This window comes from Dysidea avara, chromosome 13 (assembly GCF_963678975.1).
Source record: "Dysidea avara chromosome 13, odDysAvar1.4, whole genome shotgun sequence".
NCBI lineage: Eukaryota > Metazoa > Porifera > Demospongiae > Dictyoceratida > Dysideidae > Dysidea > Dysidea avara.
This window is the reverse complement of record NC_089284.1, coordinates 10,834,974-10,854,947: the sequence shown is the minus strand read 5'-3', so window position 1 is coordinate 10,854,947 and position 19,974 is coordinate 10,834,974. Positions and strand designations below refer to the sequence as shown.

The 19,974-nt window shown below is 37.1% G+C and overlaps 2 protein-coding genes across 2 annotated transcripts; one reads left to right on the top strand and one right to left on the bottom strand.

Annotated features, from left to right (window-relative positions):
- Nucleotides 1–1,945: 1,945 nt before the first annotated feature.
- On the top strand, nucleotides 1,946–15,613 carry LOC136242780 (E3 ubiquitin-protein ligase TRIM45-like). Its single transcript, XM_066034256.1, has 2 exons — nucleotides 1,946–1,981; nucleotides 13,261–15,613. The coding sequence occupies exon 2, from the start codon at nucleotides 13,306–13,308 to the stop codon at nucleotides 14,629–14,631; it is 1,326 nt and encodes a 441-aa protein (XP_065890328.1). The 5' UTR covers nucleotides 1,946–1,981; nucleotides 13,261–13,305; the 3' UTR covers nucleotides 14,632–15,613.
- A 3,120-nt stretch (nucleotides 15,614–18,733) lies between these two features.
- LOC136242209 (uncharacterized) lies at nucleotides 18,734–19,856 on the bottom strand. The gene is made up of 7 exons (XM_066033633.1): nucleotides 19,723–19,856; nucleotides 19,480–19,566; nucleotides 19,232–19,426; nucleotides 19,125–19,181; nucleotides 19,016–19,072; nucleotides 18,902–18,960; nucleotides 18,734–18,847 (listed from the first exon to the last, which is right to left on the bottom strand). Exons 1-7 carry the CDS (start codon nucleotides 19,828–19,830, stop codon nucleotides 18,754–18,756), a joined length of 657 nt encoding a protein of 218 aa, XP_065889705.1. The 5' UTR covers nucleotides 19,831–19,856; the 3' UTR covers nucleotides 18,734–18,753.
- Nucleotides 19,857–19,974: the final 118 nt, after the last annotated feature.

The following is a 19,974-nucleotide window of genomic DNA, read 5'->3' as shown; positions in this document are numbered from 1 at the left end:
GACGTATTGTTGATACGTAGAAGGTAGTAGGTAAAGCCGTACATGTCCGCAACGACTTCACTGAAGTCTTCCTCGTGCGTTTGTTTTTTAGTTTGCCGCCACGCCCTCCGATCCGTTCAAGTCCGCGCATACAAGCCATTTATTGAATATTTAAGCAGGGAGTCCACTCAGCTTATGCTGATTTTCAGTGGGTCCCAGAAAACAGCATACAGAAATATAAGGCACCAAAACAACATACAGAAATACACAACAAGTATATGCACAATATGTTCCAATGCATGCAGTATAACTTATAACTTAGTTTGCTAGCTAGTTGCTATTTTGTCGGTTAGCTAGTAAGAAATTTGTATGTTGTACCCCTGTTTCATTTCCTTCATAAGGCCAAGCAAAGTAGTTTCTCATCAGCCACTCCCTCAATTCTGATGCAAGGATGCGTGGAAGTCATTTTCATTATTCATTATGAAGGAAACTACCCAAAATCACCACAGTATGCAGGCATGTTTTCTGTCACTACAAGCTTAAGGATTATCAAAAGCCTTCTTAAAGTTTATGCTTAGACTTTACCACCCTTCTGGAGCAGGAAAAATGTTTTCCTAATGTTAACATCGAAACGCTACCATGCAGTAACAAATTTAGAGGCAGCAGGGTGGAAGTTGATGCGGCAAGTGATGAGAAACAATAAATCAGCAATTTTTCCTGGCCTAATGAGAGTATTCATTGATGAATATTAACCGACTGTTATATATAGCTCTTGTTAGTATATTTAGTTATTGTTGCAATTATAATTATATACGTGCATCCGTACTTCTAAATCACTAGGTCAGTTTTGTAGCTTTAAGTTCTTGACCTCTCATATAATACACCATTATACCTCATGTACATTGGTGCTGTGATGAAACTCTGGCTGTGATGAAACTCTTGCTGTGTTACTGCGACGGAACATTACTACTGAATAGCATCAAACATGGTTAAAACCCATTATTTTCACTCCAAGCAACAAGGCCTGAAAGAAAGTGTAACCAAGTTAATCATGAGGGTTGAGGACGTGGTCTACATACTGATCTAAAAGGTGTAAACTCCCAGAATCAAAGAAATAGATGCCATTGATCAACTCTAGACAAAGCGTGAACAGGTCACAGAACTGGATACCATCATTGTGGCAAAATGGACAATGAAACAGAACTAGTATATCAATGCTAACACTTATCTGCTAGGCTCAGAAGGAATGGATTGCCTTTCACAGGATGCATTTCAGGCATTCAGAAATCCCCAGTAAATGTGCAGAAATTCCATATTTCTGTACATTTCCAATGTACATGAAATTTGCACATTTCCCTGACATTTCATGAAGTCACAATTTCCATGACATTTCCTAATAGCAGGATTGATGGTATTTCTTGGCATTTCCTAATGCAGGATAGATGAAATTTACTGACACTTCTCAAACACAGGAAAGATCAAATTTTCAGAAATTTCTTGACATTTGTGACCCAGTCTGAGAAAACCGGTCTTATCGCCCATGTCAGCACAGATTGGATTCTTCACCCAGAATAATACTACATGAATAAACTACTTAATTTCACAATCAAAACCAGCTAGAGTTTAGTGGTTTGGTTTTGCTGGCTGTTTTTTTCCCAAGCCCAGTGGTGATCTGTACATATAGTGTGGGGCCTTAATGGAGCTATGGTCAGCCTTGGGATGGCTATATGTGGCTGTACAGTTCTGTGGTGTTGAATAAACACCTGTGCAGTGAATTTCCTTTCATTTAAGCCAGTTTTGAGACCTGAATGGCCTATAACTTGGTCTAATTCATCCCTATTCCTTCCTTTTCAATTTTTAAAACAGCCTCTTGCCCTCCATCTGGGCCCCCACCTCCCTCCCCCTTTGGAGCTTGCCTGATACAGTCAACCGCGGTTTAAAAACTTTCTAACATGGCAGGAAACTTGGTTGTTGGCTACTTGCACAGTGGATTCTCTGGAAGGTAAGCAATTGGTGTAAAATGTGTGAAAATTTAGTATACATAACTTCTACCATTAGCGAGCTACAACACACTAAATACTTAAAACCAGCATTTCTCGATGCTTTTAAATAGGCGATAAGACCAGTTTTCCCAGACTGGGTCACATTTATAGATGGGGGACAGTATGGTGCCAATGGGCCTTATCTGAAATTACGTCACAGACATAAAATGGCCGCTGTAGTGTGGGGACATTCGTAAAATTTGTATGGGCGACTATGGGAAGAAAATTTTTGAACATCAATATCTCAGCCAAGAAGGAAGATATCGAACTCTAACTAGCAGGTATGGCTATAAGACATTACAATAAGTACATAAAAGCGATTTCTGGTTGATTTTCAAAACAATGCTAGGTTCCTATTCCTTCAGCTAATTTATAACCATACCTGCTGGTTAGAGCTCGATATCTTCCATCTTGGCTGAGATATTGCAGTTCAAAAAACTTCTCTCCATAGTCGCCCATGCAAATTTTACGAATGTCCCCACACTACAGCAGCCACTTTTATGTCTGTGACGTAATCTTGAATAAAGCTCATGTGCATTATCCTCTCCACCAGTTCAGCACACAAGACACACATGACATTTATGGACATTTCCATAAATTAAAGACAGCATTTACTACATTACAGCTAGCCAGCTAGCTTACCTACTATCATAGAGTTTGAAAATATATAAGAAACCTATATTACCAAGACACTATTTCGTTGTGGGTTTGGTTATCACATTTCCTATTACTGTAGGAAATGTCCAGTAAATACGATTTTCTTGAAATTTACATGATGTGTCCTTGGCCTGTAATGGAATCTATAATGTACCATATATTGCATTTCCAAATACAAAAGGAAAGCTAACACAGGTTACACAGAGACCTTATCCTAATCTGTAAAGTGTCATGGTAGTCAGGTATGACAGCAATTGGAGTGACAATCTCGGGCTAAAATGAGTGAAAATTTGCTTACAGAAATCTCATGTAAATGTCAAATTTCTGAGTAGTGTAGGAAATCTTACTGCATGCCATGTGTCCTTGACTAAGGAAATCTCGTGTAAATGTCAAATTTCTGATAGTATTGGAAATCTCACTGCATGCCGTGTGTCCTTGACTGTGGAAATCTCATGTAAATATCAGATTTCTGAATAGTGTCCTGAAATCTCATGTAATGCCAAATTTCTGAATACCAGGAATCTAACATGTCAAATGTTTGGCAGAGGAAATGTTCAGACACATGAAATTTCCAATGTTTTAGGAAATGTCACAACATGTGACATTTACAGTATACTGATTAACTCCACGTTTGATATAGTAAATTCAACACTGACATTTCTTGTACATTTCCATGCTGGTCCAGAAGTGTCACTTTTTTCTTGTGTTTCTTGTGGAGTTTGTTCATAATGCTAGTTTGCTGCCACCAACCACAATGTCTCCACACTGACCTCAGCAGTTGACACTCATAAGTCACCCACAGACACAACTCACACTGAGCCAGCATATGTGAGTTGTAGTAAATTGCATACACACACACGGCACACACACAACACAGTTGCTACACCATACACTTACCAAAACATATTATTAGCTGACTCCCTAAGCTGTCTCGCCTACATTTAGTGAAGACTCCCTCCACTACCAAACATTTTGAGATTCATTCAATGCTGCTGTCAGTTCAATTCCGAGCCTTAGTAGCATACCAAAATTCAATTATTTGTGTGCACATTATGTGGTGATGCTGCTTGTGTCATTGCTGGGTTATGAAACCCCTTACTGATGACAATATTACTCACATTCTTTCACCTTGCTGAAGGACAGATTTAGCTAGTCTTATAAACTTGTTAACGCCAACATGGAGGCACTGCTCAACACAAAGACGCCATCTAACAGTTTACCTAGCTTACAGGCTTGCTATGATTCAATAGAGAAGCACACGAGAGCCCTGTCATTTTTAGGAAAGTCCTCCGACTCGTGTTGACCTTAGTAATTTTAGTACGGTGCCAACTGAAAAGAAACACTCAAGCACTCTATTTCAGAATATAGCATAGATGATATTATGACCAGCATGCTCAAAGAGATCCAGATTTTTTAAGGTGAGTTACCAGTATGATGGGAAATCCATTATATGACACCACCATAAGAACCACTAACTATTTTCACACATCTACACACAGAACACCACGCAATCACCACTCTCATGATGAGCAACAGAGAAGGGAACCAGTTTCTGTGTTTTGTAAGGGTGACTACAAACCCATTGAGTGTAGTTGACCTAAGGAGAAACTAGCTATTGTACAATGGGACAATTTGTGTTCTAACTACTTTGGCAAAGCACTAAGTAACACAGTGTCACTCCAAGTCTACCTGCGGAGAGTGCAGAGATCCTTTGTCACACAGCAACTATACCTAATGTGTTGCACCTCAGCCTACCCATCATGAAACCACCATCATTTGGGGCACAAGTATCATCTCCTAGCAGCCTTGAGGTAGTAAAATTGTTTGTTCACACTTTAAGTGGCAGTAGCATTCCAATTTAGCCCTCATTGTTCCCAAGCTTGCGTCTCCAATCTGTAATTCAGTGGGTGCCTGCCTGAAGGAAATACAGTACCTGAAGGATAAATTAACCACTTGCCAATCCAGTAGCTTTAGATGAGAACTTTGAGTTCTCTGTCCTTATTGGGAAAATTTTTCCAAGATTGCATAGTTCGGGGTGAAGGACCAAGTGCACACACTCACACCAGGCCATGGCTTCCAACTCTCTGGCCCACAGAGTTGGGGATAACTATTTATTTTTGTAACTAAGTTACGTAACGGATTACTTTTAAAGTAACTAGTAATATAACTAGTTACTTGCTTTGTAACTAGTAACTTGTAACTAGAAGTAATTGTCTGAAAAGTAACTAAGTTACAATACTAACTAATTACAATAGTTACATTGCAACTATAACTAATTATGCTTTAAAAGCAAGAGCACTTCAATTTTTCTGTCATATATGCTACAGCCACATTAAGTAGACAGATTCTGTGTACTGTTCTCTATGATTCAGCTTGAGTAACAGACGTTGCAATAATTAAGACTGACCTGAAATAGCAACAGAATTGTTATTTCAAGTGCACATATGTATTGAATCCCATAATGATCCATATCTTAGCAAAATTCATGCTACAAAAGTAAAAAACAAGTCATATTTTATACTATGAAAGTAACTAGTAACTAGAGTACTTAGTTACCTTTTGAAAAGTAACTGTAACTAAGTTACATGGAATAAAAGTAACGTGTAACTAGTAACTAGTTACTTTTCTGAAGTAACTACCCCAACTCTGCTGGCCCACTTTCCCTGTCCTGCCCTATGGACAAGCCTTCATCTAGGAAATGATTTGAAGGAGTTTTATGAGAGTAAGGGGGAGCAATATAGTGTAAAGATTTTGTGTGCTTACTTTTTCACACACAGCATCTAGAGGATCTGGGGACATCCCCACTAATTATTTTGTATTTAAGATGCTTCTGTACCTGAGATCCAGGGTTTTAGACTCTCTTAGATTACTTCTGGTGCATTCTCAGGCAGAAACTTTTTGTGCTTTAGACTCTCTCAGATTGCCTCTGATCATAGATAATATACCCGCCCTGAATTGGAAACTGCTCCGCTCACACCCATAGACTTTATACAAGAACCAGTGTCCTTAAGCTGGTTTCATGCCTCAACAAACTTAATCCTATTACCGCCGAACTGTGGTATTAATGACTATATTTTGTAACGAAAATGACTTGTGGTGTATCACAAGGTTAACTATGCTATAAAGAATAGCCCCAGCTAAATAATACACCTTCCCATAACTTCTTTGGCAGGTTTTGAGTTGGTATTTTTGGAAAAACAGGAAGCACATTTACTCTGTGATTCTAAACAGTGTCACTACACAATTTATACTATATCACATGGTAGATCTAAATGATAAGTTAGTGATACAATAAACATTGTAGCAAAATACAGCAAATCTTGTGAAAGAGCAAACTTCAGAAATACAGCAAATCTTGTGAGCTAAAACATAATTGACAAATGCTTCAATTGTAAGAGTATTATGAGGTAAGCATATCTGATTTGTGCTCACAGCAATCACAAGCTACGTATTATCATATCATGATAATGCAATACAATTATCACACTACTGATATTATTGCACATCACTACACCAATCCTGACTGTATTATTGCCATTGTAAGCTGCTCCTGGGACACCAAGAGTGATCAACGTTTTCTTTCACCCTGCACAGTTACTGCTACCTCACCTACCCACTACCAAGAGAGAGATACTGTGGTGGTCCTCTGGAATTTTTTTAACCAGTTAGGATTCATTGCAACTGCCACCATAAAAACAAAGCTTTTCTTTCCACAATTGTGGCAGGAAAATGTTGAATGGGACACTTCACTAAATACAGGCCTATGTATCTACCAAATGGCTTATTATTGCTGTTATCATCACAGATGCAACAACGTTTCTCTTTCTCCATATGTAACTGCCTCAATTACAGCTTCTGAGAATGCTTCTACTAACTTGCTCGTCTTTGCAGATGCTAGCCTCAAAGCTTACAGGAGCAGCTGCTTAATTGGAACAGATAGCTACAATTGTCGTGTCCCAAGTTGAGAGTGGCTTCACTTCAGCAGATCATGTTACCGAAGTTGGAATTGATGTCAGCAGTATTTGCAGTAACTGCTTTAGAGCATCCTTGAACATATTCACATTGTAGCCAGTTTTTTTTGTACTGGATTACCAGCCAGAAGATTTTTCAAGCATAGACTACAAACCGATCATTAACTAGTGTAGCTATCAGTAGTGTAGACACTTCAATAATTTAGTTAGTCAGTCAGTCAGTCAATTAGTCAGCAGAACCGAATAAAAATATTTGTAACAATCTATTGGGGTCACACTGAAGGCGCTTTTGGGCTTAATTGTATGCCAAGGTGCCATGAAGGTACTGTGAGGCTGGTTTATGGTCTCTGGTTGATGTTTGAAAGTGCAAACCTCCATGATGCCTACTGTTGCATTGTATAATACTGAAATTTGCATAGGAGGGTGGGACTTTGCAAGTGCACAATTTCATTGTGTCAATGAAACACTCTAATAGAACAATGTACCAGTACTATAATCTTTTAATTAATGCTGGATTTATTAATCAGTCAGTAGTTGTGAAACTTCAGCCATGCAGTAGACGACCACCATCCTCAGAACCATCATCATCTTCTTTCACAACAAGCATAGTGGTGGCTCCTTTACTTCTTCCTCTAATGGTAGTAGATCATTGAGAGTGTCTGCAGAACATCACACTGGGACTGGAACTACTGTGTAAATTTGTGTGACTTGTAATTGCCTTTCTAACAGGTATTTAGATCCATCATGATTATGATACACAAAATACTGCACGGACTTGTGAATATACTATTAGAGTTATGAACATTGTTTGTGTAAATGATAACTCCGTTTAACCACAAGTTGTAGAGAAGAATTGATTATCTAGTAAGCTACGTAGTTATACTGTAAAATAACATGATAATATTACATAGATGATTACAAGACTCAAACAAAATCACAATAGTGACTTTAATTATTTCACTATCCCACCTTAGGAGGTAGCCTGCATGGAGTTGTAAAATATTTTGTTCAGCTTAGAAAGTGGAGTAGTGCATTATTTAGAGTTAGTCCTGCTTTTTGTACTGTTGTCGCACTTGTGTGATTGTGATGGCATACAGGTGCTGTTTTAGTTGCTCTGTGCATGTGTGTTATATAGCTACATTATTTTTTGGGATTGTAATTGCCAGTATAAATCTCATAGCTAGACCAGGTTATTTCATTGTTTGTTCACACGAAAAAGTAAACAATATGATATTGTGATAGCTACTTTATAAATCCATGCGCCCAGGTTCTGCTGTCAAGAGCTGGAGGTATTCTTGTGCAACCAATGTATACAGCACTCGAGTCAGTACATGGCACATTCTAGTATCTTCATGACTACCATTCTGGAGACAGAACAAATTAAACCAAAGAAATCCAAGATTGAGATACTCTAACAGAACAGTCAAATGCTCTAGCTAAATCAGCTTTGCATTTAAACAACACTGTAAGAGCTACCAAACACAAAAAGTTTGTGGTTAGTATGGATGCACGCCCACTACACTGTAAATTCAAATGGATACAAAAGACCCAAATTTTTGGGTTGTTTTACCTGCAATTCAAATGACCGATTTTTTGGTAGTAATGACCCAAGGATGTACTTGGTTATTTTAACTTTGTAAGATATAGTTATATTACCCAGATGCCCTAAAGTCTCTTCAACCTCTAGCCAAGTGTTTGAAATAACCTTACCATCATGGTTATTTTAACCATCTGTGGTAAAATTAACTCACGTCACAAAATATTTGTTTATTTACATTAACTAACAAGTCAGTCATCATTAGTAATAACATACATTAATCTATGTGTGACACATATTCACAATAGTTGTTACGTACTGCATCTTAATACTTTAAACATACCTGATCTTATAGAAGTTTCAAATTGTATATAAAACCTATGTTCTCCATGTTCACTTTTGATTGTGGGATGTAACACATGTTATAACGGCTAGTGTACTGTAAATTTAACCATGTAGCTGGTCATCTAATCTGTGCCATAGTAGACTTGACCATACACACTGAAATTACCCAAATATGTTATTTCAACATCCTAAGTGAACAGTTATATTGACCTACCCTAGTTATTTTGACCAATTTAGTCCAAAAGCCTACCCTAGTTATATCCACTTTTAGATAGTCATTTTAACAAAAAAATTTGTAGGTTAAATTTACCCGTGGAGGTTGAATTGATCCATTTGGATTTACTGTGTATGCTGCAAACTTTTCATGCTGAACATATGATTTTTGTATAACTATCATGTATACAATGCAGTTTAAGGCTGCTCATAAAGCATACTTTATTCTTTATTATTGTATCTGAAAACTACTCTACATCAAAAGATTCAAGACTATAAACTTATAAAAGATTACTGCGACAGCTTGTGAGATACAGTCCCCCAGATACTCTGCTTTATGTAGCCATGACCCCTTTGCCTAATCCTAGATCTGCCACAGCCTGACATCAATCAAATCTAACTGTTATACACCTCTAGTAAGGCCCACTTTCATTTCATTTCATTTTTATTAATTAGCAAAGCCCCTAAAGGGGTAATACAAAAGCTAATTTAGTTATTAGTTAACACATGTTTAAAATCTGCAAGGGATAGGTTATTAATGTTATTGATTTGGAGACTATTCCATTGAGGTATCGTTCTGGGGAAGAAGGAAAATTTGTAAGTATCACAAGAGATTTGAACGTAGTAAAATTTACAAAGATGATTTGATCTAGTTGATGTCAGTCTTGTGGGTAAGGGTAAATATTATTCAAGTATTAATTGAAGATGATTAACAACTTTGGAATGTGCAACTAAATGTAATCCACTCAAAAACAGCCAAACTGTAAAAAAAGAGTGCGGCCCTCAAAAGCCTGGGTGAAAAAAGTTGTGAAATCAAAGGTGGCGGCCAAGAAATGGCTGCAATGATGTTAATGGTAATAAATTTTAACAATGCAGACAGCCATTATTAAAAATTTTTAGCTTTAACATCACTGCAGCCATTTCTTGGCCGCCACCTTTGATTTCACAACTTTTTTCACCCAGGCTTTTGAGGGCTGCACTCTTTTTTTACAGCTTGGCTGTTTTTAAGTGGATTTCACTTCTTTTTGTATTTTCAAAAGCCAAATTCCTGCACCTTTTTGCTGGGATATGATTTCCAGGCTGTTATATCACAAGTTTTGCTAGCATAGCACTTATTATGATGATTATGATGTAGATGATTGGCGCAAATCGGTCATACTCATCTGCTCGCAGACCGCCTGGGGGTGAAACTATGTTAATACTACAAATATACCACTGATCGATACGAAAATGGCTCTGATTTGATGAAATAGCTACTAGATTGAGCCTCAAAGTGTTGCAACAATAGTATGGTGTTAATGCTCTAATAGAGCGCACGTTTTTGCTTTCGCTGAAATCATCTAATAGAACACACATAGAATGTTCTGGAACAATTGAGATTTTCTATTGGTAGATCAGTTTTACTTATTTTCATTTATAAGGTAGAAATTAAGTGAATTGATCAGCCGAGATAGCAGTGGTTCAGTGGTTAAGGAAGCAGGCGTTAGGTATGGATGTCCTTGGTTCGAACTCTGGTCATGATCAGCCTATGTACACACGAATTTTCAAGTTATTCCTCTACTCGGTTTACCCTGTACCCGTGACAAAAGTTTCATCTTTTTTACGTGAATAAACGTTCATAACTCCTTGGATATTTATCAGATTCATAGCAAACTTGGTACGCGAATGTACCTTTATACGTTCTTTACTTGTGCCAAATATTGATACAATGGAGTTACAACTTTGTGGTTTATAGCAATTTTTGCAAAGTGTGCGAAAAAAATCAAAGCTCCTGTAGCCCCCCTATGGCGAAGAAATTAAAACGAAACTTTGGCCACTCATATCTCAGAAACGGCTAAGGAGATTTCCTTCAAATTTGGTATGTGGCATGGCCTATCTGGCGGGCACCTCTGTAGTGAAACTAGTTCCAATCGGATAAGGGATCATGGAGCTACAAAGGTGTGAAAATTGCGTTTTCTTTCTTCCTGTAAATATACTCACGGTGTGGTGCGCCAGCTTCTTGGGCTGCACGACACACTACTGTGTGTCTTGATTAAGTTGCAGTCATCCGGCTCAATGTGCTCCTGTCATCGCCCGCTACGGTAGTACTGTATATTAGGAATCTGGGCTTTTCCAGCCAAAAATATCATCCTAAAACCAGCCTCTATTTCCCTTCATGACAGCTTAGCAGCATTGGTTCAGCACAGCAAAGCCAAAAATATCTCAGACTAACCCTTCCAAAAAAGTTTCTATGGAATTTAAAACTTTTCCCATTTAACAGAATTTTACGCTTACCAACTGACTAACTGATGCCTCAGCCAAGTATAACTCGACAATGGATAAGGCTACAGGCTTGATATCTTGTGTTTCAGTTCTTTTCACTGACAACATAAGGTGTTGATTCGTGACAGAGTGATGTGGCTGTGTTGCCCGTATTTTCCGTAGCAACTGGATTGACTGCAGAGACGCTTCCCGTACTGTTCTTCATTTATAACGCTGTGTAATGGGAGCATAGCTGAAAACAAAGCATAATGGCTACCTCTCTTTCCGTCAAGTAATTGATTGTTGGAGTATGCATTCTGATGCAAAATTACTTTTATGGCATTCCTGGCACCATTCTTTCTTTTAATGCAGTGTGCACAGGTTCATTTGTAAGAATTGTGTTATCAAAAGTAAATAAACAAGTGGAAGAAAAATCTTAAATTGGATTAGATCAAAGAAAAGTAGCGAAACAGCTAAAAAGTGGTGAAACAAGTAAGATTGCCTATACCTGCAGATATACTAGTGGACATTTAGTCCCTAATTCAGTCATGGTTATATAGACTGGATTTAGTATATCTGCATGTATAAGCATGCAACCTTCCTTGTTTCACCACTTTTTAGCTATTCCCTTGTTTCATAACTTTTCCTTAATCCAACGTAAGCTTCCTAATTTTACCTTTTTGTTTTAATTAAAATTGTCTATCTCTTTCTGGTTGTAAAATTTTAGAGTATAATAGTGGTACCAAAGTCGTTCCCTTTGACTCTTATATTAATGTGGTTTACTCTTGCAGCCTTATCCCTAAAAGTGATCCACAGTTTGTCATCATAAAGCATAAAGGTGGATGGTTGGTCATTTTTGTTTTTCATTATGGAGACTGGAATGTGTTGTCACTGCTAATGTAAGCCGCGTTTCATACCCCTTTTATGAACCTGCTATGCCATTGCCAGTTGCAATGAATAGCTAGGTAAACATCAGCACTTGACTGCATATGTTGTCTGGCATATATTATATGTATGTATGAGCCATAAAGTACCTCTTTGACAGCGGGTGTAGAAAATTACTGAACAACATAAAACTATATTAGGCATGCGGCGATTATGCCAGCATAATTTCCAGAATAATACATATGTATAAGAATCAAGAATTATGCTGGCATTTTGAAGCAAATATAAAGTACAGTAAGAAAATCTGTAAACTGTACAATCCCTTCAAAAAGATTGAAATACTCTAATAGAGCAGTCAGTAATTCTCTAATAGAGCAGTCGATTTAGTTATACACTCTAATAAATCAGTCAAAGTCACAAATATGAGATGAAATATTTTAATATAGCAACCAAATAAAGATAAGATGTCTATTTGAAGCTGAAACATCAATTTAAATGGTCTAATACAGCAATAAGGTGATTTAATTTTGCCTGGCCTAAAATTATTACTATTGCTGTACTAGAGTATCTTGATTCCACTCAGTCAGTGCATGGAGCTTCAACTCACATAACTATTTTTTCTACTTCTATGTAAGCTATGTACATGCTAGCCCAATTATTGTGAAAATGTCTACTACACTTGATATAAGATATCACATGTAGAACAAAAAATGAAAAGTTTGGAGCAATCTTTAAATACCATGCTGGAAGTGATGACAAACTGTAGATTAATTTTGCCTGGCCTAAAAAATATTGCTATATTATTTTGTTCAATTTTGTAAACTCTTTCCTACAGAATTATTAAAATGTGATTGCTCTATCGCATTGTAAGCTTGTTGCATACTATTAGTTTTTACTTTATAGCTACATAACTTTTACTCTGATTTTTGCAGTCACAAATCATTTCCATGGTACAATCTATCTACAGACCATTGTCCTAATAGTATTTACCTGGAGGCATAATTGCAAATCAATGTTTTATGTGTCAACAATCAGTCGTGACACTTTGAATGTGTATTGCATTTGCGTAAAATAGGTACCAAGACTAGCTACCTTTAAGTGTGCCAATTTTATGTTGCCCAAATAACATGTTTGTGTTGCTATTACTATATAAAATGTGCAAAATAATGTGCAATTAAAAAAATAAATAAATTGGTCGCATATACCTCAGAAAAGACTTTAGGTGATTTTTCTTAGATCTGGTGTGTGAATTACTAACCTGGGGGAAGGTTCCACTTTAAGGGAGCACAGAAGTATGTGTGCATGAATATTTATAGTAATCACACTCTTGTTTGTCTCGTTGGCTTATAGGCCATTGTGTGTCTTGATATATTCTATGTATTTATGACAGCATACAGGTGTTACATATCTCCTATCAATTCAATACATTTTTACAATGGCTGCTATGAATGTAAAGAACACATGCACAGCTGACAATCTAACTTGTCCACTCTGCTATCAGATATTCAAGTGTCCCAAGTACCTACCTTGTCATCACTCCTATTGTGAAAAATGTCTGGAGAAAATGCAGGTACAATCCAAGATAATTTGTCCACAGTGCAGAAGAGAAGCTACCGTTCCTGTTGGAGGAGTGAAGGATTTTGATAACAATTTCCTGATCAATCGGTTGGTGGATGAGCTGATCTTAAAGCGCAAGGTGGAAGGTGAAACAGAAGTGAAATGTGACGAGTGTATGGGAGAAGACCCAGTGGAGACATTTTGTCCAGATTGTACAATGTTTTTATGTCTTTTGTGTAATGAGCATCACAAGCGTAGCTACAGGTATCGAGGTCATGCCATAGTCCCATTAGTTGACTTGAAGTCAAAGAAGGAGGACATCTCAGTCCAGTCCAAACCAAAAGTGATGTTGTGTAAAGAGCACGACAATGAGCTGAAGTATTATTGTGAGACATGTGAAGAGCTGGTGTGTCTGTACTGCACCGTGAAGGAGCACAATGGCCACAATCATGACACCGTAAAGAAAATGGCAAACAAGCAGAGGAGTGAGTTGAAGGATATCACTGCTACAGTAGAGGGAATTGTTAAAGGTCTTTCTGAAGCTCATGACAAGATTACTGATATGGGAGATAAGATACGACAACAAGCTGGTGAAATAGACAAGAAGATTGATGAACATTATGACAAACTGATCGAGAAATTAAAAGAACAGAAAGAAGAGGTCAAGCAAAGATTAGGTGAGATAGTGTCACAGAAGGAGAAGAACATGACAACACAACTAGAAGAGGTGGAATCTACACAAGCACAGGCAAGAAACATGAAGGAACTTGATAATGCAGTAAAGGAAAGCTCTGATGAAGAAGCACTTTCTGCAAAGAAACAAGTGATTAACCAAATGAAAGAACTGATTGAGAAGCGCAACACACTAAACACAACACCAGTAGAGTTGAGTAACATTGTATTATATTGCAGTGAAACAAAACTTCCAGAATTCAGTCAACTGACTGTGGGTGATTATACTAACTCTGAAATGTTGCATTCATCTGGACATTTATGCAAAGGAGGAAAGCCAGAGTTTAGGATAATGACCAAGGATACCAAGGGTCAATCTGATGCAAGTAGAATCAGTCAAGGATCTGTTCAGAGTATTGCAGAAGTTACTGCTGCACAAGTAAGATATAATAATGATGGTAGCTACACTACCTCTTTTGTAGCCAAACTAGCTGGAGAGGTAACCTTGTCAGTACTCATTGAAGGAGAATAAATCAAAGCAAGTCCATACGGTATTAGCATCCAAAGACCTTACATAGCCATAACCCATCACAGAAAAGTTATAAATAACAACGGACAGATGGGTCAACCATGGGGTATTGCATTTGGTAGAGATGGCATGTGGGCGGTAGCTGATAGTGGCAAAAACTGCATCTATATATATATAACTGTGGGGATCAGTTAGTAAAGCAATTAGGCACTAAAGGAAGCAATCCAGGTCAATTTTGGAATCCAAAGGGAGTTGCCTTTGATAATGATGGCTGTCTATATGTGGTGGACAGTAATAACTACAGGGTACAGAAATTTGACCGAAATTTCAACTACTTGATGCAGTTTGTCAATAAGGGTTTTAATAACATAACTGGAATCACAGTACATGACAACATGGTGTTTGTAACTGATATTCGTTACCATGGTATTTTTGTGTTTAATACCAATGGAGAGTATGACTTTACTATTGGTGATAGAACACAACTGGTTGGTCCATATGATGTAGCATTTAGCTCCAGTGACGAATTGTATGTTGCCGAATACCATTATCACAGCATTTACATATTTAAACCTATTGATGAATATATAGAGAATGATGTGTTTGTTACTGGCAAGTATAAGGTTGGTCGTCCAACTACCCTAGCTATTGATGTGAATAACTATGTTTTAGTTGGTGACTCTAACGACCATTGTGTGCTGGTGTTTGATCAAAGTGCTACTTGCATACATAGTTTTGGACCACAGAATGGTCCTTTTGGAATAGCTATTAGTCCTAATGGCAGTATCTATGTCACTGATGGCTATGGTGCAGTATACATCTACTGATGACAAGTGTTGAAAAAATGTATTAGCTGAGGTATCTACTTAACGTATTGATGATCTTTGGATAACTATTGTTTTTGTATTGCACCCTGTATTGTAGTAATACTTAAATATTAATATCTTCTGCGTAGACAGTTACAGTCAAAACATGTATTATTTGTATCACAGTACAGTGTCAGTTCAACAGCTCTAAATTAGTGTTGCACCAATAATCGGATCGGTTATCGGAAAAACCATATACCGGCTGCATTTTTATATATCGGTATCGGATCGGCACCATGAGAGAAAAAGCAGCAGGTACAGATATATGTATTATTTAAAAATACATGCTCATGTGCACCAAACTATGTATAGAGTAGCATTTTTTCTGCTTTGTAATGGTTGTTATTACTGCTTAAAACTGCTGTCAGCTATTGCTGTAGCACTGCCACCACTACAAACAAGCTAAATTAGTCCTTCATAAACAAATTTGTGGTAAAACTCAATGAACGATAGACATGCAGTATTGTATCAGATCAGCTAAGTTTATCAGCTTGAAAATGTTATCCAATATCGGTTATCGGAATATCGGCAAAATGTCATATCGGTGCAACACTACTCTAAATACAATAATTTATGCACCACCGAAACTATGGCATGGTGGTTGGCATGGTGCCCTTAAGGGTTCTGTTCAATATATATAATTATAATGCTATATGTGGTTCATGGTATAATAATAATAATAATAAATAATGATAATAATACCACAATATTATAACAAAGAAGCAGGACTGCAAAACAAATATTATACACATGCATGCCCTAAGAATTCCACATGTGCAGTCCTGTATAATATTATGTTGGATATTGAAATACTTTGACGTAAAGAGCTCAGTGTGGCACAAGCCAGTTTATAGGTACCTCAGCAAGTCAGCATTGGCTTGAGTTCTTAATAACATCATGCTCTTATAGTCACAATGCACACATTATACAGCAAAGTGTTTATGCAGCAGTGTGACACAGCCAGCCAGTGAAAGTTGTGAAATCAGAAGTGACCAAGAATTAACTGCAATGATATTAATGTTGATCAATTTTAATCACATAATATATATAGGTAATTGACATAACTGAACTGCATTCATCATTGAAGCAATTTCTTTGCACCACCTTGAATTTCCACCCTATCTTTTAAAGTGCATACACCCATATTATATTGCCACAGTCTGTTCAGCTTTGGGCTTGCACTATTGCACCTTTCTTTTTCTACTTGCTTAACAAATATTTTTTTTTAAATTACAGCTAGATTTTAACATGTGTTACATTTAGCTAATGCCAATCAAATGATATGACATATTAACTTATTTGCCGAATGTTTAGCTCTCACAAGAAATTTGAGGATTTCTTTTAAGCCAGAATTAGCTTTGAAGCCATAATTATACGGAAAGCCCATTGTACCAATACTGCTACATGCATATCACTTCATGCCAGCTAGCCAAATAATTACCAGTATAAGATAGCTATTAAAGCCAAGTAAATCTACGTGTGATGGAAGAACTATATCAATCTCTTTGGCATTATCCAATTTAACTCTGCAGTTTTCATGCTTGCCTAGAGATCAGAAAGTGTACTAATATTGTTTAGTCCTAAGAATTGCCATTCTATTTCCCTACTCAGCATTACTTCCCAAGTTCTAGAATACAAAATGATTGATCATGTTTCTATATACCTTCCCAGTTTGGATTATGTGCAACTGGTTCACCATGCCACTCAACAGCTACTATTTTTACTATATGCATTTCTTCTCGTGACTATGACAAGTTCAATGCCATCTACTTAAACATTAGCCTTTTTCTATATAGTATAGCCCCCAAAATTAGCCAAATTGTGCACTTTTTCATAAAAGAATGAAACTTTCCATATAAATAGTATTCCTCGTGACATGTATTTTTGATATAGTGCCATCACAGATTTGACCTTTGGTGACCTTTATGGCCATTTTTGCCCAGAAATTTAATCATTTTGTCTGTATCTCCCTGAAGCATTAATTGGCATGCTAAAACATGTCACCAAAAGTAAAGGTCTTGTTGAACGAAACAACCTGGTTTTTATTTGAAATTAATAGGTAATTCCATTTTGAAGTTATGATTGCTTTTATCATCTCCAAAATTCTCTGAGTATACCTGCCCTTGGAGTGTAAATTACCCATGGAGAGGTAAATCAGTTATCTCAAAATTCATGTGAATATAAATGATCATAACTTCAAAATGGAATTACCTATTAATTTCAAATAAAAACTAAGTTGTTTCGTTCAAAAAGATCTGTATATTGATACCATGTTTTAGCATACCAATTAATGCTTCAGGGAGATAAAGACAGAAATGATCAAATTTCTGGGCAAAAATGGCCATAAAAGTCACCAAAGGTCAAATGTGCGATGGTACTATATCAAAAAATTTATGTCATGGGGAGTACTACTTATGTGGAAAGTTTCATGCTTTTATGAAAAAGTGCACGATTTTTGCATTGTACCACTATACTAATATTTCTTTTCTCCAAACTTTAAAACTATAGCATCAGCTTGGCAGCCTGTAGCTCTGGCTTCAACTTACCCCAATAATTTGTTCAGTTTATCAACAACAAGCTAGCTCTCCGACTTGTTGAATCAAAGATATACTCACTATACATGTATTTAGCCAGAAGAATATTAGAGTAGTTCACTGTTCTATTAGAGTATTTCATTTAGCAGCTTTGAATTCCTAAAAATATAATCTTAACTACCTCTCATTGATTCAGTCCTTCCTCTTATATCTTCTCATAATCAATGCTTAAAATTACATCTGTAGCTCCATATAGCTAACACATAGCAAAGCTTTTGAGAAAGTGGTTCAGTATCCTCCCCTATAAATCCACTGCTATAGGTTCTAGGATTTTACAGAACACATGTAGTGATGTGTAAATACAGCTACAATGGAAATAAAAGTCCTTGAAGATGTGAAATGTACAGTATATAGCTATATACTGTACATTATTTCCACAACACAGTCTTCCGCCATTTCAAGTCCACTCACATGCAATATATATATATATATCTGTAGCTCATTTTAGTACACACCAACTAGGTTAGAGGATCATAACAATTTGACATTATGATCCCAGTGCAGTATATATGGCTTCTAGAAAAAGATAGTGTATTAGGTGTATCAGCATGGTAGATAGAAAAATTAATTTGATCACTGTATATTGGTTTGCAATTTTAAAGTTTTTATTTGCAATTTTAAACTTTTTATTTGATTTTTAAAATAGGTACACATATATACAATATTTAAAACTGTTCTCTATAAAACAGTACGGCTGCTAAAGTATCAGCAATTGTGATGGCAATAATTATTGCGATCACAATAAGTGTTATGGCATCACTGTAACAATAGGTCATGTAGTTAAGACTGTTTTAAAATGTGTCAAGCTGTTACCTTGGAGGTGGTTCCTCTTTACGCACACACAGTAAATGTGAGAGTACTTCACGAAGATTCTAACAAATGTATACAAGTAATACAGACACCTCTACAGTATGTTCGTTTATGTACTTTGTACTTGGTCTCCTTTTCCGCAGTCTCATACCAGTCAACTGATGTTTCAGGGCTCTAATAGTTAGTGAACAGTGAGTATACATATGACCACAAGCTAAACGTTTACCTCTATGATCACTTCAGTCTCCGACAATGCTGTTGCATATGTGTTACATTCAGATGACTGTATATGATAGACCATGTGCACTAGAGTGTATACTCAGTAATGCATACCTCATCAATACTACTGCCGCTGCTGTTGGTGTTAGTACTGGTACTGGTACCTTTGCTGTTGCTACTAATACTGCTGGTGGTGGTGCTACTACTGTCGCTGCTGTTGCTACTAATGCTGTTGTTGCTACTAATGCTGCTGTTGCCACTGTTGTTGTTGCTGCTGCTGCTACTAGCCGCATTAAGTTGGTAGGATACCTATACATGTGCACAGTATGGTACCACATAACACACATGTGGAAATCATATACCTGATAATCACTCTCTATAGCTATACTCATTGGTAAAACAGCAGATGATGGCCCCGCAGCCTCCAGTATGGCAGGTTCCACCATGAACTACGTAGAGAATGAACCACACATCATGCACATATTCATTAACTCAAAATACTCTAATAGAACACCCGGGTAACATATGTGAGTGACAGTACTCTAATTGAATAGTCACTATCAAGTCTTCTGACTGGTGTTAGTACATTTGATAATACACAGTACCTCATCATTGCCACCATCACTCGACGGTAAAACTGGAGTTGATGTCTGTTTCACCGGGCGATTACGTCGTCGCTTGTTCTTGAACAATGACAGTAAGCTGGACCGCATGCGACGCTTCTTTTTAGTTGTCAAGGTAGAGGATGGTACCGCTCTCCCTGTAATGTAACCTTACTAATAGCATAATATTGCTACTTCTTGCTGCCCTTTCTCAATGCCGATGGTAACAGAGCACTCAGCCTCCTGGCGGATCGT